Here is a 26,955-nt window from a genome sequence, read left to right as displayed (position 1 = left end):
GTAAGTCATCAGGCTTCCTTTCACTTTCTTTTCCAGCTTCGCCTCAAGGTTTCAGGTTCGAACCTACCTGCTTACCAAAGAATTTTTTTTTTTCCTACATTCATACCGACAAACACCCAGGCAATGCCAGGCATCGACGCTAGTCTGTTATATAAAGGGCAAAAATCTCTTTTTGTATGTCTTGCAAAAACTTTCGACAGAGGCTGGATTATCATGATGTTGTTATCGCTTTAAACCTCAACCCTTCGAACAACAAATATAAAAAAATTGGCCAAAAACATTAATTCCTTCACCCTAAACTGGGCGGTTTTCTACAATGAGAGGTTGTTTTTTTGAATCGCCATTTTTGCAAGTCATCGTATCGGTTGGATTGACTTTGCTTAATTTCAACGTTCCAAACTTCCGGCCGGACTGTGGAGACATCGGTAAAGATGTCACTTTTTTTTTTAATCCTCCTTCGTGTTACAGGTTCGAGCCTGCTTGCCTACTACCACTCCCCCACTCTCCACTTAAACTGTCTACTGTTGTTTCACCTCCCACCACTACTACCAATTTATTTTTAATCCACTCTCCCATTCCTTACTCAACCTGGGCAACACCGTTGAATCTCGCTACTACCACATTATTTTTTAACACCTCTCTTCCTCCCTCCCCCGGGGTTCCTTATCATATCACCTCCACACACCCAGGCAACACCGGGTACCCCCACTAGTATATATGTGTATGTGTGTGCGTGTTGTAGGTTCTAATGTTCGTGATCATTTATTTAAATTTCTTGCGGGTGTGTGCGTGTACATTTTTAACACATAATAAACAGATATAGATAGCTCCAACAATAGTTCAACTGACGTGACAAATAGCGTCTTTGTATGCTTACCCAGACAAAGGAAGAACATACCTTTTTGGTCACAACCATTACTGGATTGTTCCAAACCCAACAAATCAGACAACCAAATTGTTTTTCTACATTTATTCCTGTTATGACTTTTTGTTCTGGAGTTGCACACTATTCCTTTTTCAAGAGTTATCTTTCAAGCTGAATGCTTCCATGGCTGACCGACTCACCCAGCTAAGAACTTACCTGTCCCGTCTTCTCGTTCAAACTCATTCATTCGAAATTTACTAATTCCTAACTAACTGATTACATGTACTTCCAAACTATCTTGTTATGTCATTAACTCTACGTGACACAAGACAAATCGGAAGGTTTTTCTCACACTGTGAAATTTGCATAGAATTTCAAACAGAACATTTTATTTATTTCACGAGGATAGCAGGCTTTCATTCTACCAGCCATGATTGGATAGAAGAAGTCCTCAGTAAATAAAGATTTCTTTTCGAAATTCAGCCCAGATTCCCAGAGTTTTGACAAGATACACCTGAAAAACGTCAACTGAAACATTGTGAAAATGACACTCAAGACGAGAACAGTAGTCCGAAGAATCTAAATACAAATAACAGATCCTCATCTAAAAAAAGTTCTAAAATGTGGTTCCTATTCATTCAGAGATTCTTTTTTTTTTTTTTTTTTTTTTTTCAAATCTGTAAAGAGACTTGTGGCTAGTGCACCAGTCCAGAAGAAAATTGAAGCACTAGAGAAGGCTTGGAAAAAAAAAAAAATTAGTAACTGTACTTACCCGTTTAAAACATGTTCAAAGTATAAAACTTGTCCACCTTTCGTGACAACAGATAAATGCATTGGCTGAAGGGAGGAAAAAAAAAAAAATTATTTTTTAAAATAGCCATAAAAAGCAGATTCAGTTTTCCAAAACTATTTCAAACACAAAGAATCAGAAAATAAATTAAAATTTCCAGTAAAAATAAAAACGCTAATTCCCAACATCCAAGGAGAATACAAAGTGAACCGTGAGTTTATTTTCGGCAACCTTGTACATCTTGCTTCCCTTATTTTGTCCCTTAGTCCTCATATTCCAGGATCAATGTTTCTAGCAAAAATGTGGGGGAAAGAATTGCTGTTTTCCGAGTCAGAATCTATCTAACAGTTAGTTGGCTAGTTTTTGACCTTGAAGTAATTTTGTCTTCATGCCTCGTCCATAAAAAAAGTCATAGTCAATTTCATGTGAAACAAAAAGTAAGCAGAAACAAATAAATAAATGAATTCATTATGTTGTGTAGCAGGTCAGAATAGCAAGCAATGAATGAACCGTCCTGGTTATTGAACTCGGGTGATACAATGGTCAGTGAATGATTGGCAAATAGATGCAAACAAAACAAAACTATATTTTCATGAATTGAAAATCGCTGGACAAAAGATCACTACAAGCTAATAAGAAAAAGAAAGAATTTGAACGAATGCGTAAGAATGCGTTTTCGAGACTACAGAGTATGCGACCACACTCCAAATGACGCAACCAAGATCAACCACCCACTCTCTCACACCCATCCATACACCAACATGTCAAAATAAACTGATTGATTTTATAAACCAAAGTTTGTCATTTTATTTGTTGAACACAACAGTACGTAACAGACCTGAAATGAAATTTGTTCACAGTAACTATGTCAGGATCAGTATTAGAGAATGGGAGGAAAATGGTTTATCTAATATATAAACAACTATATGTCAGTCTGTCTCTATATTTTGAAACTCTATGATCTCTGAAACTAAAAGTCGCGGAATGGCGCTAGGGGCCTCAAATGATTGGATTTTTTTTTTTTTACAAGCCTTACTTTTATAGCCGGTCAAAATTGTTTTTAAAGGGTCAAAATTGAAAGAAAAAAAAAAAATCCTTTAACATTTTATACATTCATCTTAGTTTATTTTTAATTAGTTCATAAGCGTGTCACATTGGTACAGTGATAACGTCACCAGCTTTGAATGTTAGTTTTGGTTTCAATTCTAGTTGATAGCACCTAAATTTTTTTTTTTTTGCTTTGGAAATCACGACTATATAATAATATATACAAAATCTGGACAAATGAAAATATCATATTTAAGCATATTTTATGCCCAGACAAAGCCCCCCCCCCAAGTCTGACACAGTTATCTCGTCTAATTTTAAAGAGTCAGACCCAAATAGCATTTTAGCTCACAAAATACAATTTTGCTTTCGATTAACCAGTTTTAAACCGTTACATCATATTATTGGCAATGATATAGTTTATTTTAAAAATTATTTCGTCCAATGCTTGCTACTACAAAACATTTTTAAATAATCACCTAAAAATCCAAAAAGGAGATAACTAATTTTTAATTTTACTATAAATTTAAAATGTATGATTAAGAACTAAAATGCTTTCACTGCATATCGAACAATGCAGCCAGCACAAGCTGCAAACACCAGAGGTTGCCGGGTCAAAACATCGCTACAATTTCCCTGAAACTGAACATGTTGGATTTATGGAAACAAAAATCACATCCATTTTCATCTATGAAAATCAAAAGGGAAATAACTCTCAGCTTAAATAAAGCTTACTTCTGTTTTTAATTGCAACTAATGTTGGTTAATAATAATTCAAATAAATTAAATAAATCAACTTTAAATAATATTCCTAAACACAACAATTAAAACTATTTTATCACTAAAAGCGATTAATGATATGCAGAACCAATTTTAAAATAGATTTCCTTTAATATAATAAATATGCAAATGAGGTTACTTATTGAATGTAGATTTCCTTTGAATAGTATATAGAAATCATGTTGGAATAAGTCTGTTTTCATAAAACAGTGTACCCTTTGTACATATTAATCAAATTACAAACAAACAACATTCCAAACCAAACGTGAAATATGGCAATGTATAAATTAAAGTCTCCTTGTTGACTGAATTCCAATGGGTTTCTCTAACAAATTATATAACAAGATCTTTACATATATTAATTGGAATTCATTATTGAGATGAATTTTATTTATTAATTTTTATTTATTGCGGACTTTTATCCTCATCTTTCTTAGTTGTTATTTCATAACGTTTCGGCCAAGGTTTCTGGCCTTCGGGACCTGTGATACAGTGGATAGAGACGTTGAATCTCTACAGTTCCAGGTGAGAATTGTCTGAAGATAGCAGTTTCAATCCTACCTAAAGCCAGCCAGAGGCTTACTTGGTCAAAACACAGTGATACGACAACTATGGAAGGCAGTAATTGCTGAGGATGCAGTTAGGAGATTCTGAGTTCCTATCCCGTCACCTGACAAAAGCCAGAGGAATAGTTGGTCAAAACGTCGTGAAACAACAACTAATAAAGATGAGAATAATAGTCCGCAACAGAATAAATTAATATAAATAATACTCATCTCAATAATGAATTCCAAATAAAATGATATATATACATATTTTTTTTTTTTTTTTTTTTTTTTTATTACATTTTCACCCCAAACAAGGCACATTGCCACTTTGGTGTAGGGGGCTACTATCAGGGGCAACAACTACTGGGGTACTATGTAGGGATTTGGGCAGCAAGATGTCGGTTCACGTTACACTTGAACTTTTGCACGTCAGTACTGTTGGGGAAGCAGGGACCTGGAATGGAATTTCAGAGTCTAGCGGTTCTGGGGAAGAAACTATTGGAGTAAAAAGATCTTTTACATCTAGGGATCTCTACAGTGTGGGGGGTGGGATTTAGCAGCCTGTCGGGTTTGTCGAGGGTGCTCACGTCATGGGGGCACAAGTGATTGCAGTTCGTCAGAGCATTCACCATTAAAATACTTGTAGAAAAGGCAGAGGGATGCAACATTTCGTCGATGGGACAGAGGCTGAAGCTTAGATGCCAGTTCAGGGCCTATCAGGTTTGCGACTCTTTTGAACCTTGTCAAGGAGCGAGAGACTAGTAGCAGATGCACCAGCCCAGATGTGGCAGCAATACTCCATACATGGGCGAATGGTGGCCTTATAGAGGTACAGGATACTTTCGGGTGTTAGTAGTTTTCTAGCACGGTAGAGAGAGCCCACCTTTCTTGCAGCGGCCCTGGCAATGCCTTCAATGTAATTGTTCCAACTCATGTTTCCTGTGAACGTTAGGCCAAGGAGTTTGAAAGATGGACTCTCAGATAAAGAGTCGTTGGCCATTGCTATGGAAATACTAGTACTTTTGTTGGATAACATTGACACGACTGCCTTAACAATATCCACATCTGCATTCCCATTTGATTGTATTACGTGACAACCTCTGTCCTTCATTCATTGTGAAATGAAATTGATAAGAGACTGTTTTCCATATTCTAAAGGAAATTCTCCTTTTTGTTTCGACAAATTTTGTTCCTTCAGCAATGTTCACTTTGTTACTTGTTCGATTTTGGCGGCGTCTCTGATGGGTAATGTCCTTAGTGTTTGGTCCTCCAACGTAACCATCAAATACTATCGCAGCTTTACCAGTGTCAGAAACGGGAAATTAAGCTTTACAGAACACATTCAGAGTTCCTATCTCATCGCGGTTATCACCTGACGAAGGCCAGAGAAATAGTTGCCCGAAACGTCGTGAAACAACAAAAAAAGATGAGGATAATAGTCCGCAATAAATAAATTAAGATCTTTACACTTATGCCTTTTCAGGATTTCTATTTCCTTCCAATTTTTATTCTTTAATCCAAGGAAGAAAAAAAAAATCTCCAACTGTCTTTTTTCCAAGAAACATAAACCTGTCTCTGATGAGTTGCTTGGTAAATTTTCACCATTCAACGAAACACATGTAAGACGCACTATACTAACAATAAAATAAAATGACTGCAATATAAATACATCTTTGGTTTTGAATGTTTACTTCCAATATATGTGCTCTGAAAGTGTAAATTCATTTTCATTGAGCTTGATTGTGGCGATTTGGAAAAAATTTTATTGAACATGTACAATAAAAGTATATATTTCTTTATAAGCATATGTATATTATTCTTTTTTTAATTGGAGGCCTATTACTTATGGCTCAGCAACTATTAAAGGCTAACGGTTAAGCGAGATGATCTGTCACGGTGAAACTTGGGTACGGCTAGATTATCTAAATCAAGGGCTCAATAGGAATTTATTCACATCAAAATGACCATATTATAGTCAGATGGGAAGTAGACAAACGGTATTGTGTTCCACAGATAGTTCTAGCAAAGAAACTCTGCTCACCAAATTTTCGTTTAGTTCTGGGCACAGATAGAAAGTGAAGAAAGCTGTTGGCAATTGTTTCAGCTAGGCGAGTATTTGGTGTGGACGTGTGTGTGTATGTATATATATATATATATATATATAATTATTAAATTATTTTTTTATATATACCTACAGACGCTAGGATTTCATAATTTCGCAATCATCAGTTCAGGAAGTGACGATTACCACTGGTCAAAGGATTCGAACGCTGCCACAAAACCACCTTTGATGCCATTAACAAGGAACATTACCCCTAGGCCACCATCAACTGCCATGAGAATCAAAGGAAATTTAACATTTATAACGCCAAATGCAGGCATAATGTTATTGAGACAATCTATAGTGATCGAGCAACCGAAAAACACAATCTTGCACACAGGGTCAGTCAACCACCTTTTATTTCTCAGACAGTGCTTAACTTTTACACAATTCATTCTTAAAGGGTCAAAGTAATTATCATATATATATATATATATATATATATATAAACATTCTTTTGTGCTGTTATAAATCATCTACCCAATATTTTCCAATTCTTTTAATGTGAATGATGTCATAAAATGTGTACGGAAATGAACAAGGTCCACAAGATTTTCGTAGTATACTAGTAGGCCACCCGGCATTGCCTGGTCATGAGATACGCCTTAATATGATAATTTTATTCATGCTGATTATGTATTTATTATGGAGATAATTCTCTATCGATTATTATATTGAACTTAGTAGTGAGACCAAACTAAAAAAATATATGATTTGGGTGCCATCAGCTAGAATCGAAACCGAAACATACAACTCTCCATCCTTATTCCTTAGCCTCTAAGCCACACTCACATATGTAAATAAATTTACCTGCCATCCTTTTTTAAAAGATGAAATCAGCCAATCGTTGAAGACAAGATTCAAGCAGGTATATATATATATATATATATATATATATAAGCGACGCTCTTTGTGTAAACAAATTGAGCAGAGGTATCTGGAAGATGTCAAAACATTGTTAATTCATTACCAATACAGCATCAGACATATAGCGTAATGATGAGAAGCCTTGACTGTCATTTGGGTGGTCGGGTTTCGATCCTGGCTTGAGGCAGATGCCTGTCTAGCCGCACTGATGAGCTGTGAAACAGTACTGTATGTGGATGACATATATATATATATATATATATAAATTCATCTGTCATACCATTTTTTCAAAGATGGAATCGCCTGATTGTCAAAGACAAGATGCAGACAAAAAAGCAAGCAAGTTCCACAGAGTTTTATAAGTATATAGATATTATGTACACTAGCGTTTATTATCCACAAACATATAGTCTTAGAAAATATTCTGCAAAGATCAACCAACAGTTAATGAAATGTTCAAAAATATGTAATTGAAACAACATAAACCTCGATAAAAAAGGCGGAGAGTAAGATCACCTTCAGCTACCTACACAAATTCTTCAACAGACCAATAAAAAATGTCATTTAGTAGCATGGTGCTGGAAGCTAGTTTCCAATCTAAGACCGAGTTACTGATTGCGTTGGTATGATGTTGAAAAATCTATAAATAATGAAGCCAGCATACGGATGGGGATTCACCTCTAAGAATCTTCTGAATCTATTTTTCAATATAATCTTTTTTTTTCCATTACAAATTTGGAATGGGAATATTGATTAAAAACAGTATAAAAGATGTCTAAAGCATCAAAATAAGCAAATAATATATAGTATTCATGCAGAATACAGATTGTGCTGTAACGTTATTTAGAAAGCCATTCTTAACATGAAGAGGAGAAGGCATTTTGTAACTATTCAGTACTTTCACTTAACAATTAAAAGAAACTGTAAAAATTGAATTTAACTTGAAGATCCCATCTAAAAATAGCAAAAAGCATATTCTGCAGAAATACTAAATGCAAATTACTTACCTGATCTTTGATATTCAAAAGTGACAATTTCACTGGTTCCTCAGGTAAAGAAAAAGACGCAACAGCATTTTTGTCCCCCTTACTCGTATTTACAGACCTGAAGAAGTAAATAAAAAGAAAATTATTTTTCAGTCAAATTTATCAAGTGCACCAAGTGTAATCTTTCGGTTTTGGATTTGAGAATATCACCACTAACGAACATGCAGATTCTTTATTAACTGTATTCTCCCATTTATCACCACGGCGAGGGGGAAAAAAAAAAAATCAAAACAGTTGCCAGCCCATGTGAAGAGAGGTGTTTAAGAAAAAAAAAAAAAAAAAAAAAACGCAGTCATGAAATATGACAGTTGACAAACAAAATTCCGATGACCCCGCCAAATATCAAAATATTTTTCAATTTTGACCCCTTAGTAGCCCTTTTTTCCGGATGAAAACCGATTAAAAAGTTTTCCACGTGTTTGAATACCCTATATACCAAATTTCATGTCTGTATATCAAAAATTTGTTGAGTATATAGGTTGAGAAACATCCTCACGCACACATTCTCACTTTTATAGATATACTAGCATTTCAGCCCGGCAGGAAAAAAAAAGCAGTAAATTTTTTTTTAACTTTCACCCCTATTATGACCCCTTAACATTTGTTTTGGGCTCAAATCAAGTTATTAAATTAGATCAATGTCCAAGGAATCTATATCTAAAATTTCAAGTGTTTAGACCCAAAATTGTCGGAGGAGTTTGCTAGAATTCTCAAATGTCAAATCGTTGAACTTTGACCCCTGAACAGCCAAATTTCTGGCCGAAAACAGATCACAAAGATTTTCCCAAATCTCAGTACCCTGTATATCAAATTTCGTGTCTGTAGACTTAAAATTGACAGTTATTGCATAGGGAAATGTACACACACACACTCACTTTTATAGATATATAGAAAACAAGTATTTCCATAATTCAATGAAAAACAATGATTTTTTTGTAACATGCGACATAAACACAAGGGAAATAACTCATTTCTTTAAAAATTAGTCTAAAATTAAGAAATCAATTATCTCCCCTGTTAGTATGCAAGCTGTTCAGTTTATTATTAGGACTGTGACAAAATCAAATTCTTTTCATTGTTTTGACTCTCGAATATATATCCGTTAATATCTTATATGTTTTTTATATAGACTGATGTGGTTCTTGGTTGATTGACTGTCTTACTGTGTTGGATATATACTTGCAAGTCAAAAGAATATTCCGTTTTCACAGCCTTATTTATTATGCAAGAAAAACTTACAAACTTGCAAATTTCTTCAAAAACTATTTAATAATTCATTTTCTACAGTATCGGTTTTCATAATTTTTGGATATGTTCATTACTGCAACATGATAGTTAAGTAGATACTATTGGTTTTAATTGAAATTCAATATTTTGTTATTATAACAAAGAAAACCCATATATTTAATTGTGGATAGAGTTAACATCCCCCCTCACACATGTCTAACATTCATTAATAAACAATCAATCAAATAGAATTTTTAAAAAAAATATATTTTTTAAATAATTGACGGAATATAAAGCCAATGGGGAGAGGGGAATGTTCTCTACCCATGCCTAATGAGAAAATGAAACAAATTGATACTTATTTGGATCCAGAGTGGATTCATGCAAGAAGAAAAATACACAAAAAGGGATGAACAGGTAGATGAGTCAATGACTTACCAAGCGCTAACAAGTCGATCATTAACGGCTGCCGATAAGAAATAAGCGGATTCAAAAGTATGATGGTTTTTGATGACAGGTAACAATTGCAAGACTTCTGTTGTATGTCCACTGTATTTCTGTAAAGAAAAAAAATGTAATCAACCGACTCATCTCCAATCTATGATCCCTCCTATCCAACTTTCACAAAAATAAAACAAACATTTGACTAGCTACAACCACTACATACAATTTCACCCACTCTCTATCTGTGCCTAAATCTAAACAGATTCCATGAAAAAAACTTCTTTCTCAGAACTGCTGGCCTGTGGAACACTGTTCTACTTGCCTGCTTCCCAGTTGAATATAACATGGTAGTCTTCAAATCCAATGTACACAAGTTCTTTAAGCCATCCCCATATGTGCTTTCGGCTTGCACTTACTCACACGACTGTTTATATTTGCCCTCTATTGCCCCCACAACAACGGAGTTACTATCTTTAAGAGCATATCTGAGAAAATTGACCACATCCTATTTGCTCATCCTTCGGTTAACATTCACGTCTGTGGAGATTTCAATGTTCACAATGTGGAATGGTTAACTCACTCAAACAAGACCGATGATTTGGTTGTTCTGTCACAATTTCTCCATTGCTTATGACCTCACTGAGATTGTTCGCGAACCCACCCGTGTGATACTGACGGTCAGTATGCAAGTCTCCTAGATCTTTTCCTCACAACTTGCCGTGAGCTATGTTCATCTTCTGTTCTGTCTCCACTGGGATCTTCCAACCATTCTGTTGTATCAGTTAAAATAAAAACGAAATGTAATAAGCCCTCAGACATACCTCTCCATCGTACAGTATATCAATACTCTATGGCTGACTGGGATAGCTCCCGTTCATTTATATCAGATCTACTTCTGCGTTCCAGGTTTAAAAAGGATGTGTCCTCTATAGTATCAGACCTAACGGAATGGTTAATTGTAGGTATAGACAGTTTCATACCCTCGAAAAAAATTCCAGCAAAAACCTAACAGCCAGCCGTGGTTCTCTCCAAAACGTGCTGCTGCCATTGTACATAGAAATCACTTTCCATTGCTTTCAACGTAACAGATGTACTGAGACTAAAACTGCTTTCAGGACTGCCAGCAACCACTGTAAAAGAGTAATGAAGAATGCGAGAGAGTTGTATGCTCAGTCTGTCAAGTAGAAAGTGGTTGAGCAGAGGCTTGGTTCCCACCAATTTTTGCAAATAGCAAACAGGATCTAAGACAGAAGCGTGCGCTCTACCCCAACTATCATCAATGAACCTGAGGTAATCTCATCAGCATCAGACAAAGAATTTTGCAGATAATTCAACCTGATGCGACAAGGTCGCCAACCCCCATATTTCCCCATGTATCAAAAAACACTTTTTTTTTTTTAATTACATTTTCACCCCAAACAAGGCACATTGCTACTATACTATCAGGGGCAGCAACTACTGGGGCACTATGTTGGAATTTGGGCAGCAAGATGTCGGTTCACGTTACACTTGAACTTCTGCATGTCAGTACAGTTGGGGAAGCAGGGACCTGGAATGGAATTCCAGAGTCTAGCGGTTCTGAGGAAGAAACTACTGGAGTAGAAAGATCTTTTACATCTAGGGATCTCTACTGTGTGGGGGTGGGATTTGGTTTGTCGAGGGTGTCTACGTTGTGGGGGCACAAGTGTCTGCAGTTCGTCAGCACATCAAAGACTGTAAACAACCAAGTTCTCTCTGATTCTCTCTCCTCTGATCTTGAGCATGTAGTACAATGGGGAAAGAAGTGGCTGGTTACTTTTAATGCATCTAAAACCAAGCTTCTATCTTTACATCATCAACGTTCTAACCCCCATTTTGGCATCACTTGAAATGAATGGCTCTCGTCTTGGGGAGGCTCCATGTTTTGGCATGCTCCTGGGCTTGACCTTTACTTCTAATCTAAAATAGAATACATACATCAAATCTGTTGCCATGGTCGCTGGAAAAATGATGGGATCCTTCTATCGATTCAGTAGATATCTACCTATATAAGAGCCAGGTACGTCCAAGGATGGAGTATTGCTGTCACATCTAGTCAGGAGCTACTAGGAGGACTCTGCCTTGACAGAGTACAGAATAGACTTCGTAGCCTACTGGGGGATGCCCTTTTCTCTTCCCTGCAACCTTTTTCTTAGAGAAGAGACGTTGCAAGTCTGTCTCTGTTTTATCATTCTTTTCATGGCAAGTGCTCGTCTGAGCTCCAATTTATGTCCCCCTCCTCGCCAAACATTCACGAGAAATACTCGTTTGGCTGTAAACACTATCAATAATTTCCCCCACTCTTTATCTGTGCCTAAACCTAAACGTAGATTCCATGAACAAAGCTTCTTTCTTAGAACTGCACACTTGTGGAACTTTTCTGCTTTCCTGCTGACTACAATATGGTCGTCTTCAAGTCCAATATAAACAAGTTCTTGATGAGCCGTTCTTCTTAAGTAATCCAATTTACCAAATTTACACTTCTAACAATTACTATATTGTCCTTTTGATCACTGTACACTCTTTAACTCTTATCCTTGAGTGGCCTCTGGACCTTGATAAGTGGCAATTCCTTTGAAAAAAAAAAAAAAAAAAAAATTCTACCTAATCTATACCATTAACAATGACTACACTACCATCTGACACTTATTAACCCTTATCCTCAAGTGGCTTTTGGACTTTATATAAGTGGTGACTCCCAAGAAAAAGAAAAAAGAAACATAATACATTTCATATCTATTATTACAGAGCCAATTCTCCATTAAATATTATATTGCACCTAATATATAGCACTTCAAAAGATTAAAAAAATAAAAAAATGGCCTGGGTGCCACAGCTAGAAAGATAAGACATTTAGTGCTGTATTCATATTTCCTACTGTTTAAACTACCGACAGATAAAAAAGATTTAAAAATTAAACCATTTTCAGCTACGAATGAATTTGCGCATATGCAAAACTAATAGAAATGTCAGCAAGTTGAAATGTATAATGCTTACTTAGAATTGCACCGATAATGAAAATCACCTTGCCGACATATCTATATATATATAAAAGGCAAAATGTGTGTGACCATTTCGTGTATGTCTTCAAAAGGCTTTTCTCGCACACGCTCCCGGGTTCGTTACGATCGCTTACAACTGTTTATATAGGTCCTAGATAATAATATCTAGGATTTGGAAACACGGGTCGCGTCTAGATTTATTTACATCGACTTTTACAAAATTATTGCTATTTTGGCTTCTCACGTGTTGATTCGGCTTTTTCGTATAAAAAGCGAAACTAATTCAAAGCTAAGTAAGGTTTCTCAGCATCACGCCGGGAAACGTCCAGAAGCAATCAGCTTTAATCAATCTTTTATATCATACAATTGCTATTCAATCTGGACAATTGGGAGCTGCTTTCCACCTCCCCAACATCTGTTGGGGGAAAAAACAGTCAAATTTGGGTAAACAAACCCAAACGCTGTGTGACTTCTATTTGACCTTAATTAGGTCAAATGGAAGCAGCAGAGTTAACTTTTATTGCGCACGCCTGTTTTTATAGTTAAATAAATAAATTCAAACTTGTCTATGTTGTATGTCGCGGTAGCCCAATGGTTAACGTTGCACTTTTTTTTTTCACACATTAATTTCCAACTCAAGGGTACGGGTTCGATCCTCATACTCACCTACCAAAGCATTTTTTTTTTTTAATTATTTTAAAGCTGATGATTAACCTTTGATGTTAACTAGAAAAAATCTTTTCTACTTTAAATTTGAATTGGTGTGGGTGTGTATGTATATAAAAAGATAACACTATACTAACCGTGATAACTTCGTATTTTTCAAGATCCCATAACTTGATGAGATTTCCAGCCGAGATCAATCTGTTTTTTGATACCAAGCAGATACTGTAGAGAGCACTATTGCTTGCCTTCCATTTGCTGGACAGAAAAAAAAAATTTTAAGAAAAACACTTTTCGTTTGGAATATCTATATTCATAAAATTGTGAAATAAGTTTGTGTGTCCATATTTTGAATATAATTGCCTTTTACATGCAATAATTTTATACAGATTAAAACAATATCACAATAATAAAATTATAGTTTTATAACAATTTAGTTGTATCAACAATTTATTAACCAAATGATAATTTAAACTTTCAAAATAAAAATAAAACAGTTTTGGAGAAGGTACAAAGAAAAACATAGTCTGAATCTATATATAAAAGTAAAAGTGTGTGCGTGTATATTTCTCTACTAAACTACTCTGTCAATTTTCAGTCTACAGACTCGAAATTTGACATAAGGGGTATTGAGATTTGGGAAAATCTTTTTAATCAGTTTTCGGCCAGAAATTTGGCTGTTAAGGGGTCCAAGTTCAACAATTTGACCTTTGAAAACTCTACTAAACTCCACCGCCAATTTTGGGTCTAAACACTTGAAAATTTAGATGTAAGTTACTAGGACATAGATCAAAATCTTGATTTGATTTGAGCCCAAACCAATAAATGTTAAGGGGTCAAAGTTCAAGAAAATTTTACCTTTGCAGTCTCTACCAAATTACTTGGGCAATTTTTGGTCTAAATATTTTAAATTTTACATAAAGTGTATTTCGACATAGGGCAAGCTTTTTAATCAGTTTTTGACCGAAAATTTGGCTGTCAAGGAGTCAAAGTTGCAAAGATTTTACCTTTGCAGTCTCTAGCAAACTATTCAGCCAATTTTTGCTCTAAATATTTGAAATTTTACAAAAAGGGTATTCAGACATGCAACAAGCTTTTTAATCAATTTTTGGGCGAGAATTTGGCTGCCAAGAAGTCAAAGTTGAAAGAGTTGACCTTTTCAGAGTCTAGAAAACTCCTCCACCAATTTTGGGTCTAAACACCTGAAATTTTAGATGTAGGTTATCTAAACACGAGTCAAACTTTAATATATATATATATATAAATATGCATATAAAGTTATGGACAGTACATAGGGCTGAGCAAAGCCGGGCTGAACTGCTAGTAAATATATATAAAAAAAAAATTAAAATAAAAAAAATTAAAAAATTAAAGTAAAATGCCCTGTGAACAATGCTAGGTAGATAACCTCAAACTCGACCAGATCGATAAAATGTCAGACTTCATGCATATAATAAAATACCACTTTAAAGAGAATAAAGAAAAACAACCCAAATTACAAATTTTACTGCAATATAACCATTTATGCTTTGTTGTTTTCGGCATATCAATCGTTTTTGGGTTATTCTATGACGAATCCAGTAATTTTGGAAAAAGTTTTCACGTTTAATATGTTCAAATATTTATTCATGGTGTTAAGTTTGGTTGTTTTGTAGAAGAAAATTGTTGTTTTTGAAGAACATGATTGAGTTTTGCAAAGGATAAAAAAAAAAAAAAAAAAGCAATAACTTGGTGCATTTTAAGATCAGAAAGTCAGATCTGATAGCATCAGTAGTCTTTAAGTAATAAGGGAATGTGTGTGTGTATGTGTGTGTGTGTGTATGTGTGTGTGTGTGTGTGTGTGTGTATGTGTGTGTGTGTGTGTGTGTGTATATGTGTGTGTGTGTGTGTGTGTTCATTCGCCCTTTGGCGAATGAACTCTTTTTCTGGGTCAACGGCCAACTAGCACCGTGTATATTTGTGTGTGTGTGTATATGTGTATTGGGGTAGAGAGGGCTCCCGTAAGCCGTGGTGAAGGCAACCTTTCTAGGAGAAGAAAATCTCTGATTTAAAAAACCATAAAGCGGGAGACCAGTACCCGCATTAAGCTGGTCTGCAGTTTAATTTGTTGCTGGCTATCTTGCTCTTGCTTGTTGCTGGATCTCAACATTTTGAACCGAGAGAGAGACTTAGCTGTCGTACAAAGCTAAGACTCTGTAACATCATCTTTGTATAGATACTCCCTCAGGCATTTGAGCTCATGGATTTTAAATGTCTGAGGGAGTGGCACTCGTCTGACAAGATGTTGCAATCATCATGTGTGTGTGTGTACTACCTGCCTCATGGTCGGGTTACCGGCAACTAAACTGGTTCTCCCACCAGACTTGTTTGGTGAGGAGGGTGGCTAGTCTCCCTGAAGGATTAAAAACAAGACCTTCCAAAGGGCGAATGAACCCTTTTTCGGGGTCAACGGCCAACTAGCACCATGTGTATTTGTATGTATGTATGTGTGTGTGTGTTGGGGTGGAGAGGGCTTCCGTAAGACTTGGTGAAGGCAACTTTTCTAGGAAAAGCAAATCTCTGATTTAAAAAAAAAAAAAAAAAAAAAAAAAAAAACAAAAGCAGGAGACCAGTACCCACATTAAGCTGGTCTGCAGTTTAACTTGTTGCTGGCTATCTTGCTCTTGCTTGTTGCTGGATCTCAACATTTTGAACCGAGAGACAGACTTTGCTGTCGTACAAAGCTAAGACTCTATAACATCATCTGTGTATAGATACTCCCCAAGGCATTTTTCTATTAAAATGGTCCTTTGGCGATGGAAGTCACTTTTGGGCTCATGGACTTTAAAGTGTCTGAGGGAGTGGCACTCGTCTGACAAGACGTTGTAATCATAATGTATGTACGTACGTGTGTGTGCGTGTATATATATATATATATATATATATATATATATATATATATGTATGCATGCACACACACATATGTGGCTTATTCCATGTAAAATCAACAAGGGTAACAACAAGTCTGACATGGATTTTTTTTTTTTTTTTTTTAATTTCCTACATTTATAGATCTCCACAAAAAGAATTGCATGGCACCTATTACACATCTCAAGGTCACGGGGTTCCTGACATATGACTTTGACCTTTTTACAAAAATGAATTTTTATAAAGAAGTGACCAACTTTAAAAGACAATATCTCTTGTTTATGGGCTTACAAAGTTCATTCATATATCATCTAAAAGTACTTGGATTGATCTACAATTTTATCTAGGGATTTTTTTTTCAAGGTCAAGTAAAAAAAGTTGACCTTGACCTTTTTAGCTAAATTATCTCTCAAAAACCGTTGATCTAATTTTTTTAAATTTTGACAAAAGATTTGTCTATCTTATGACAGTATTCCAACTTTCATGATGGGCATTCTGCTAGAACTGTTGCTACAAGCATTTATAGAAGTGAACTAACTTAAAAATGGTGGAACATAGTACCTGCTACTTCATATAAAAACATTTTGATATTTAACAATATGGTCAAGTTTGATATCTTTGTAAAGCTATTTTAATGCTGATTAATATTTACATAAAGATCATGGCCATAAAATCAATAAAAAAAATTTCTGTTGATGAAACTGAATTTTCTTTGTTTTTTTTTTCAATGCAACACAGATTTTGTTTATGGAAAAAGTGATATAATAAAAAACAATTTTGAAATTTGTTAAGGGTTAATGAAATCGTAAAACATGATCTCAATGGTAAACAAATTTTTCTCGATGATTGCTATTCTAAATCTACAAAAAGAAAAGGCAATTTCTATTGTTTTTGGTTTACTTTTTTTTTTTGATGAAAAACTTTAAAAATGAATGTTCTAAAAAAAATTTTTTAAAAATAAAAAAAAATAAAAAAAACAAGTTGAGTTTTATGCAAATTCTGTTTGTGAAGTCAAATTTATTTTTATTCCAATTTTGCAGATATTTTTTTAGAGTAGTTTAAAATTATACATAAGAAAAAATAAATAAAATTAAAATTGCTATCAAAATGATTCCGGAAGCACCACAAAATATATCCAGCTTAATTTGAACAACAAAAAAATGTTCAAAATATTTTTTTTTTTCTAAATTTTGTTTACTTACTATTTTACTTTCCCAAGTGATAAATCCCATTCTGCCAAATATTTGTCACTGGAACATGTGTACACAGTATTCTTGTGGGGATGCCAACATATGTCATTGATTACATCACTGTGACCATTTTCCTAAGAAGAAAAAAAAAACATCATCATAAATAATCATTATTATAAATGCAACAATGTTTTCTTTTAAGAGTATGTTCACATATAGCCTTTTTTTGTTACAATCCAAAATGTTTTATTACAGAAATATTCGCCTGCCAATAATTTCCTCTTTTCTATAAGCCTGAAGAATTTTTGTTCTTTAATTTATGTGTCTACTTTTTTTTTTTTTTTTTAACATAGGCATTCCCACGTATCAAGGCCAAGAGGCCACTCAAGGATAAGGGTTAAAGAGTGTACAGTAGAAATTGGTCAATATAGTTAATCGTTAGTAATGGAAATTTGGTAAATTTGTTAACAAGTGGAATGGCTCATCAAGAACTTGTTTACATGACTTGAAGACAACCATATTGTAGTCAGCTGGAAAGCAGGATAATGGTAGACAATTCCACAGGCGTGCAGTTCTAAGAAAGAAGCTTTGTTCATGGAATTTACGTTTAGGTTTAGGCACAAGTAAGGAGTGGGGGGAATTATTGATAGTATTTTCAGCTAGACCAGTGTTTCTTGTGAAAGTTTGGCGAAGGGGTACCATAGATTGAAGCTCAGTCGAACACTTTCCATGAAAATAACGATACAGCAGAGACAACATCTCTTCTGTGAGATAGAGGTTGCAAGGAAGAGAAAAGGACATCTCCTACGAGGCTACGAAGTCTATTTTGAACCCTATCAAGGCAGGGCAAGTCTTTTCTAGCAGCTCCTGCCCAGATGTGGCAACAGTATTCCATCCTTGGACGTACCTGGCTCTTATATAGATAGAGAATTGCATCAGCAGTGAGATATTTAGTGGATCGATAGAAGGATCCGACCATTTTTCCAGCGGCCTTGACAACAGATTTGATGTACGCGTTCCATTTAAGATCAGCAGTAAAGGTCCAGCCCAGAAGCTTGTCAAAACTTGAGGCCTCTTTGAAAGAGATTTATATACATTAGAACCCCGGATATGGTGGCCCTAGAATACATTTTTTTTCAGGTTACGATGCGAAATACAATGTTTTTCTGGTCTCTGGTTACCGTATTTGCCCCGCCTTATGGTGTGGCCCAAAAATTCCAAAATTCAAACTTGGCGCTTGATGTGCATGCATATGACAGAGTCAATCATCTCACCATCTCATACGTCATTAAACATAAAACAAGCATTTCCATGATTCAATGGAAAATCGATTTTGCCATGTTTGTAAACATGTGACGTAAGCAGAAGAGAAATAACTCATTTCTCTGAAATTGGCCTTAGTTTTTTGGGTTTTTTTAACTTTTCAGAAATTAATTACCTCCCCTGCTGTTAGGCACGCTTATGTAAACAAAACTTCCGAATTTCTTCGAAAACTTTTTTCTTTAATAATTATTTTTGTACCTTTTCGTAATTTTTGGATATATTCATTACTGCGACATGACAATTAAGTAGATACCATTGGTTTCACTTTAACTTCAATAAAAGCAAACAAGTCACATTTCTTTGAACCAATCGCTTGTACATAGCTTTAACTCCCTAAGTTCCTTCAAAACAAGCGTCATATTGTACACACATAGACCCAACACGTAGCTACGTCACAAAGAGCATAAGGCAAGTAATAACTCTACTCCTTTTCTTTTATAACAACATTTATTTCCGGGTACTTTCCCTGAATAAAACGTGATTCTAAAAGTGCTCTCAAATGTTATCTTCATCTCTAACATGATCATCTTTTTTATAGTCTTTCTTTTTTTCCTACCAGTGACGTCATTCCACATGCACACACGTCCATGCTCTGTTACACAAAGTCAATGCTTTTGAGGGACCGAGTCATTGTACTTTGCCCATTTAATTGACCTGGAAACAATATTACTGTGATATTTTGATATTCAGAAAAATTCTGCCATATATGTTTTAGTCAAGCTTGGCTCAAGGTCATGTGAAAAAGGGGACTTGGCACTACTTGCACCACACATCTAACCATAATCTTAAAGAAAAAAAAGGGGGGGGCGGCTTTCAACTTACCATGCGACTATGAAGTTCTCCCTTAACGACGCTGTACAATAAAACATTTCCTGCAGTTGTACCAAGTGCAACCAAATCCAATTCTTCCGCAGCCGAATGATGACCATCGTCACTGGATCTCTTTCGCTTTTTTTTCTTTGGTGTATCCTGTATACAAGAAACAAATTATTTTCAACAAATAGTTTTTAAAATTCCAAACATCAAAAAATGCAATTTCAAAATCAAACCTATACATAGTTTATTAAGTCCTTACATGCTTATCTCCTCATGAGGTCAAAGTTAGATATAAAGAAAGTATAATATCGACGATATCTAAAATAGTTTCTTATTGTCTGACAGAGGGAATTTGATCCGATCTTCGTGACTTACTGTCAGAATTTGCTTGGAGGAAAAAAGTGACATTTACGAATTTAGAATTGTATTTTTATTACAAATATTAATAGTTTTGTGTTTGCAAATAATTGTTGGGAACGCACCTTTACTACGGGGAATAATGAACTATTCCATGATGCCCCTTCCATCCATGACATCACTTCTGATTAATGAGAACTGGTTTATCAAAAGATTCAAAGACAGACACGCGGAGAGTATGGTTGTCATATTATTAACATCGTTCATTGTTTTGCATGCTTTTAACAATTCTCTTTCCTTTTGTTACCGCCTATATACCTGTACTTCTTGATGAATAAAGCCTTGTTGACAGGTTATCATTCACCTTCCGTGTTGTCCTCACTACAATTTATTCATCAAGAAACCTGACTTAAAATGGACCAGTTCTTGAAACCACAGCGTTTCGATAATAGCCCTTCAGCGCCTGATCCTTCAGACCATCGGACACATTGACTGCGCACATTTAACAATTTTCTAAACGCAATCAACTGCCAACCCACTGACAAACTGAATGTCCTTAGTAACCTTAGTTCCCATCCAATACACAAACTAATAGCAAATTGTGATTCTTATGAAGCTGCCATCTCAAAACTCCAATCTCTTTTTGTAAAACCTTTAAATATCGTACAATCTAGGCATCTTCTGTCAACTGCTAAGCAGAAACCGGGTGAAACTATTGATGACTTTTTGCAGAAACTGAATTCACTAACCGCCGATTGTCTCTTAGAGGCAGTAACTGCAGAAGAACACTGATCAAGCAGTTCGCGACGTTCTCATAACAGGTATCCGTTCTCAGGCAATCCGGCAAAGACTCTTAGAGAGAACACTCACATTAAAAGACGCCTCCAACCTTAGCCCATTCGCTAGAAACAGCCCAGAGACAAGCCGAATCTTATATCAACCTCACACCATGTGGCACCACCGCCGAACCTTCAGTGCCTGGCGAAGTTTCTGTCATTTCAGAAAACCTCTCTGCTGCGACTGGAGAGATGTGCTTCTTCTGTGGTAATTGACCACATTAAGTGTCCTGCTCGTAATGCAGTTTGTAATAGTTGTGGCAGGAAGGGGCATTTTCAGCTAGTCTGTCGATCAAACCGCGTCCCTAGGAAAGTAACCTCTGCCTGCGAACCATCAATCGCATCCATAGTAACTGCTGCATCACCCGATTGCCTATCGGTAGCTATAATCAAACTTTCCGTGAATGGGATAATCCTAGAAGCCCTTGTGGATACTGGTAGCTCAGAAAGCTATATATCATCAAACATTATCCATAAATATGGCTGGCCAAAGCAAACTTCCTGCAGGAAGAGAACAATGGCATCCAGACTTGTCAAGCAACACTTTAGGTCACTGCTATGTGACATTATCATATGAAGGATGTACATACCCACGTTTAAAACTTTCAGTCCTCTCTTCCCTCTGCTCAGACGTCTTACTTGGACATGACTTTCTCAAACTACATTCACAGTAGAAATACCCTTCGGAGGTCATAGAGATCCCTTCACCATTTGCTCCATAATGGCATCCCATCTTATTTCCCCACCATTATTTGAACATTTAGCACCTGCTTGCAAGCCCATTGCTACAAAATCTAGAAGACATTCACAGATCAATCAACAGTTTATTCAAGCTGAAATTCAAAATCTCCTAAAAGACGGTGTTATCGAACCCTCTCACTATCCCTGGAGAGCACAGGTACTAATAACCACTAACGACCGACACAAGAAGCGCCTTGTCATTGATTACAGCCAGACCATCAATCGGTTCATTTACCCCGATGCTTACTCTTTACTAAGAATCGATGATCTAGTCCACAAAATTGCTCGTTATTCCGTCTTTACTACACTTGACTTACGGAATGCGTATCGTCAGATACCGATACTAGAAGAGGAGAAGAAATTCACAGCCTTCGAAGCCTGTGGGAACGTATACCAATTCTGCCGCATTCCATTCGGTGTAACAAACGGCATATCATGCTTCCAACGGTCTATAGTCAACCTAATAAAACAGGAGAAGATCATCGACACTATATGTGGTCGTACTATGAAAGAACATGATGAAAATCTTAATCACTTCTTAGATGTTGCCAGGAAACAAAAAATAAGTTTCAACGAGAACAAAAGCATTATACAAACAGAGAAAATCACCCTCTTAGGATATGAAGTGTCATTGGGAGTTGTAAAGCCATACCCTGAACGCTTCCGAGCTTTAAGACATCTACCTCCACCACAAGATGCAAAATCACAGCAGCGAGTCGTCGGTATGTTTTCATACTATGCTCGATGGATTCCTCGCTTCTCAGACAAAATTTGACGTCTAGCCCAAAATCGAGTCTTCCCTCTACCAGAATCCTGCTCAACCGATTTCTCCAAACTCGAAGAACTCGAACACGCTTCCCTTACAACAATCGATCACAGCATACCCCTTACTGTAGAAAATGATGCCTCTGACATTGCTCTGGCTGCCACTCTCAATCAGAATGGGCGTCCAGTTGCTTTCTTTTCTCGATCACTCAGTCAGTGAACAACACTACTCTTCTGTTGAAAAAGAAGCACATGACATCATCGAGGCAGTGCGTAAATGGCGTCACTACCTTACTGGTTGCGCCTTTAAGCTTATTACAGACCAACGTTCCGTGGCATTCATGTATACCCTGAAACATTCAGGCAAAATAAAAAACAAGGAGGTAGAACGCTAGAGAATAGAACTATCGGCACTCACATTTGACGTAATCTATCGCCCCGGGTAAAAAGAATGCAGCCGCGGACACACTTTCTCGAGCGGTTTGCTATTTGAATAACCCAACAGGCCTTCGAGACCAACACGTTTCATTGTGTCATCCAGGTATAACATGGATGTCTCATTTTGTACGCCTGCGTAATCTTCCTTATTTCATCGATGAAAACTATTGGGAACTGTGCAGTTTGTACAGAATTAAAACCGAGATTTTTCCATCCCACCAATTTCAAGCTTATCAAAGCGACTCGACCATTGGAACGCTTAAGTGTTGATTTTAAGGGTCCATTGCCATCTAACGGTCGAAATAAATATCCAATGACAATCATCAACGAATATTCGCGCTTCCCCTTTGCCTTTCCTTGTCGAGATATGACCTCACAAACAATCATAAATTGTTTCTGTCAACTATTTTCACTATTTGGCATGCCTTCATTCACTTTGATAGAGGTCCATCATTCCTCTCAACGGAACTAACAGACTTTCTGCATAAGAAGGGAGTAGCAACAATCCGCACAACTGCCTATAACCCACAAGGAAATGGTCAGGTGAAACGACTGAATGCGACCCTATGGAAAACAATATCGCTAGCATCGAAGTCGAAAAAGTTACCAATTTCTCATTAGGAAACAGTTCTACATCATGCCCTACACTCCATCCGTTCGTTACTGTGTACTGCTACTAACGCTACACCTCATGAGAGGATATTCCAGTTCAACCGTAAATAAACATCTGGCATCTCTCTTCCCAGTTGGCTTTTAAATCCAGGCCCGGTTTTGATAAAACATAACCTACGGTTATCTAAGTACAAGCTATTTGTCCAGAAAGTCGAGTTGCTGGAATGCAACCCTCAATATGCCCATATTAAACTCCCAACTGAAAACAATGTCGCTGCGGCAACTTGCTCCAAAACCGCAAGATACACTGCCATACGCTAATGACGGTAATATCTCACAGGAAGCTGAACCTCTACAACCAGATACCTCGTTAGAACCTTATCTGAAGAATGCTGGGAAGTTTCATTCGTCGATATAGCGCCCGATAAAAACCCATCAGAACTTATTCATAAGCAACAACGTGTCCACCCCTACCACCTGAGAAATAGAGATGCTTAAACTTGAACTTTTGCGTATCATTCCATAACCCCACTCTCAACATTTTCCACCCGGGGTGAATGTCATATTAACAATTCTCTTTCCTTTTGTTACTGCCTATATACCTGTACTTCTTGATGAATAAAGCCTTGTTCACAGGTTATCATTCACCTTCCGTGTTGTCCTCACTACAATGGTCATCACCACTAGTCCAGCAATAAACAAAGATATTGCTGGATTACCTTTTTTTCTTTTTATGTACTTTCATTAATAAATACAGTAAAACTCCTTTAATTTGAACTTCCTCTAAAGTTGGACTTCCTCTCATTTGGACTTCTTCTAAACATGGACTTACTCTAAACTTGAACTGTCTCGTCATTTAAAATGTATTAGCATATTTGATGCGGAGTTGCAATAAAACTCTTTACATGGTTTAGTCAGATATTACGCAGAAATGTTAATATTGGTACTATGTAATTAATGTAGATTAGCTATTGATAATTAATTTACACTAACTGTAAATTTTTTTTTTCAGATTGCTATATTTAAAATAGTGTAAAACAACCCATCACGATGGGTCTAGAAAAAATTCTTGAAACCAAACGGTTACCGACCAACCACGCTGTTCTTAAATCACTTAATGCAAATGATGTTGAAATGTAGGTGCAACAAGACGAGGAAACTACTGATCAATATCCTGAAGGCAATAATGGTGATGAAAATAGCGACAGCTCCCATTGTCTTGACCCTAATGTAAATAACAAAGAACACTCTGATGAAGCAATATCATGGGATGATGCAGAAAAGTCTATGGAGACGGTTATAAAATTTCTAGAAAAAAGTCCTTACTTTAGTGACAACTATGTTTTGCAAGCAATGTCACTCCGAAGAGATATAATCATAAAGAAGCTACACAACCAAGAAATTGTAGATTTTTGTGATCGCTTACGGAATACAATGGCAGCGCCCGAGAGCTCAATTGATGAAAATAGAAACTGCAATGAGCCTCATTCAATGAGCAACTAAAAAAAACTGTATTTTACATAAATGTATGATTTCTGTAGATGATAACTTAGGTAATAAATACCTAACAAGTAAGAGTAGATTTCATTTATTTTTAATGTTTTTGTTTCTGGTAATAATATTTAACAATTCTTACTAGCAATATATCGTAAATTCAACTTAATATATACTTGAAGTATCATATAGCAATGAATTTCATTTACTATTTCTTAATTCTTAGAAAATTAAAGTTAACTGCAGCACATTGAACAGCATCCTCTTATTTGAACGAAGCGGATGTTCAAATTATAGGAGTTATACTGTATATGTGTGTGTGTATATATATATTATATATACACTAGCATGCCACCAGGTGTTGCACGGTCACTTAGATATGATAATTTTATATATGAAGATTTTTCACAATTATTATAAAACCAATTCTCTATTAGTATATTTTTTTTATTTTTTTTACATTTTCACCCCAAACAAGGCACATTGCCACTTTGGTGTAGCGGGTTACTATCAGGGGCAGCAACTACTGGGGCACTATGTTGGGATTAGGCCAGCAAGATGTCGGTTCACGTTACACTTGAACTTCTGCATGTCAGTACAGTTAGGGAAGCAGGGGTCTGGAATGGAATTCCAGAGTCTAGCAGTTCTGGGGAAGAAACTACTAGAGTAGAAAGATCTTTTACATCTAGAGATCTCTACTGTGTGGGGGTGGGATTTAGCTGCCTGTCGGGTTTGTCGAGGGTGTCTACGTCGTGGGGGCACAAGTGTCTGCAGTTCGTTAGAGCATTCACCATTAAAATACTTGTAGAACAGGCAGAGGGATGCAACGTTTCGTCAATGGGACAGAGGCTGAAGCTTAGATGCCAGTTCAGGGCCTATCAGATTGGCGAATCTCTTTTGAACCTTGTCTAGGAGCGAGAGACTAGCAGCAGATGCACCAGCCCAAATGTGACAACAATACTCCGTACATGGGCGAATGGTGGCCTTATAGAGGTACAGGATACTTTCAGGTGTCAGTAGTAGAGAAAATAAAAGTAGCTAATGTCATGTAGTATGTTTAGTCTAAAGCACATAATGGCTTGATCGTCCGTTTCTAGGTTTGTTTCTCTAATCAGGGGGAGGGTGTTACGAATGTAGACTCCAAGTCCGTGCATATGTCTGTCAGAGTCCTTACTGCAGAGTGGGAGATAGCCAGGCATGTTAAAGTTGTTAGAGGGGATGGAAGAGTGTAGGTTAGTCTCGCTTAGTGCTAAGATATCCGGGGTATTTGTTAGGAGAAATGCTATTGTCCATAATATATAACGTTATTTGTTTTCATTAATATTTATTTAATTGTTATCATGTTCTCCATCGTCAATTATTCAACACAACAACACTAATCAATTTTTTCTTTTATGAAAACATTTTTTTTTAATGTTTTATAATAAAAAAATGCTTGTTAATATTTAAACAGTAAAATCGTTTGTTTTTTTTTTTTAATAGAAATTAAAGCTGAATCCACTGTGAAAAATTTCCCCCACTCTTTATCTGTGCCTAAATCAAAACGTGGATTACATGAACAAAGCTTCTTTCTTAGAACTGCACGCTTGTGGAACTCTGTTCCGTCTGCCTGCTTCCCACCTGACTACAACTTAGATGTCTTCAAGTCCAACGTTAACAAATTCCTAATGAACCGCCCCCCCTTAAGTAAACACTTCATCAAATCTCCACACTAACGTAATGTACTTGCAATAACCCTTATCCCTGAGTGGCTTCCGGGCCTTGATAAGTGGTGACCACTGTAAAAAAAAAAAAAAAAAAAAAAAAAAAAATCATAACAATGCATTGAATAAAGATTTTTTTTTTCTTTTCAGATAACTATGGAAGTTTTACGCAGTAGTTCCTCACATATGGTTCGGACCTTTGATTAACAGGGGCTCCATGTTCCTTCCATATTGTGTGATCGGGATCAACAAAGCAGTATTTGTGCTTTATCACAAAATGATTTGGTCGGCCATTCATCTAACGTTATAATGCGCATGCCATAGTGGGGCAGACTGCTGAAACAATCTTTCACTTGGTGCTTGCATCACTAAGTG

The 26,955-nt window shown here is 36.2% G+C and overlaps 1 protein-coding gene and 1 pseudogene across 1 annotated transcript in view; one reads left to right on the top strand and one right to left on the bottom strand.

Annotated features, from left to right (window-relative positions):
- Nucleotides 1–26,955, bottom strand: part of LOC145256459 (WD repeat-containing protein 43-like) — an 88,449-nt gene that overhangs the window by 48,211 nt on the left and 13,283 nt on the right. Inside the window, exons 2-7 of the mRNA XM_080115388.1 lie at nt 19,641–19,787; nt 17,508–17,629; nt 13,539–13,656; nt 9,710–9,828; nt 8,006–8,102; nt 1,638–1,702 (exon numbers count right to left, since the gene is read on the bottom strand). Coding sequence (XP_079971514.1) covers nt 1,638–1,702; nt 8,006–8,102; nt 9,710–9,828; nt 13,539–13,656; nt 17,508–17,629; nt 19,641–19,787 — 668 coding nt within the window. The remainder of the gene's footprint in view (nt 1–1,637; nt 1,703–8,005; nt 8,103–9,709; nt 9,829–13,538; nt 13,657–17,507; nt 17,630–19,640; nt 19,788–26,955) is intronic.
- On the top strand, nt 23,085–23,819 carry LOC145256120 (uncharacterized; annotated as a pseudogene).

Source organism: Euprymna scolopes, chromosome 32 (assembly GCF_053919585.1).
Source record: "Euprymna scolopes isolate OS-2025 chromosome 32, ASM5391958v1, whole genome shotgun sequence".
NCBI classification, from domain to species: domain Eukaryota; kingdom Metazoa; phylum Mollusca; class Cephalopoda; order Sepiida; family Sepiolidae; genus Euprymna; species Euprymna scolopes.
Note: the sequence above shows the minus strand (reverse complement) of the source record. Positions and strands in the feature narration are given on the sequence as shown.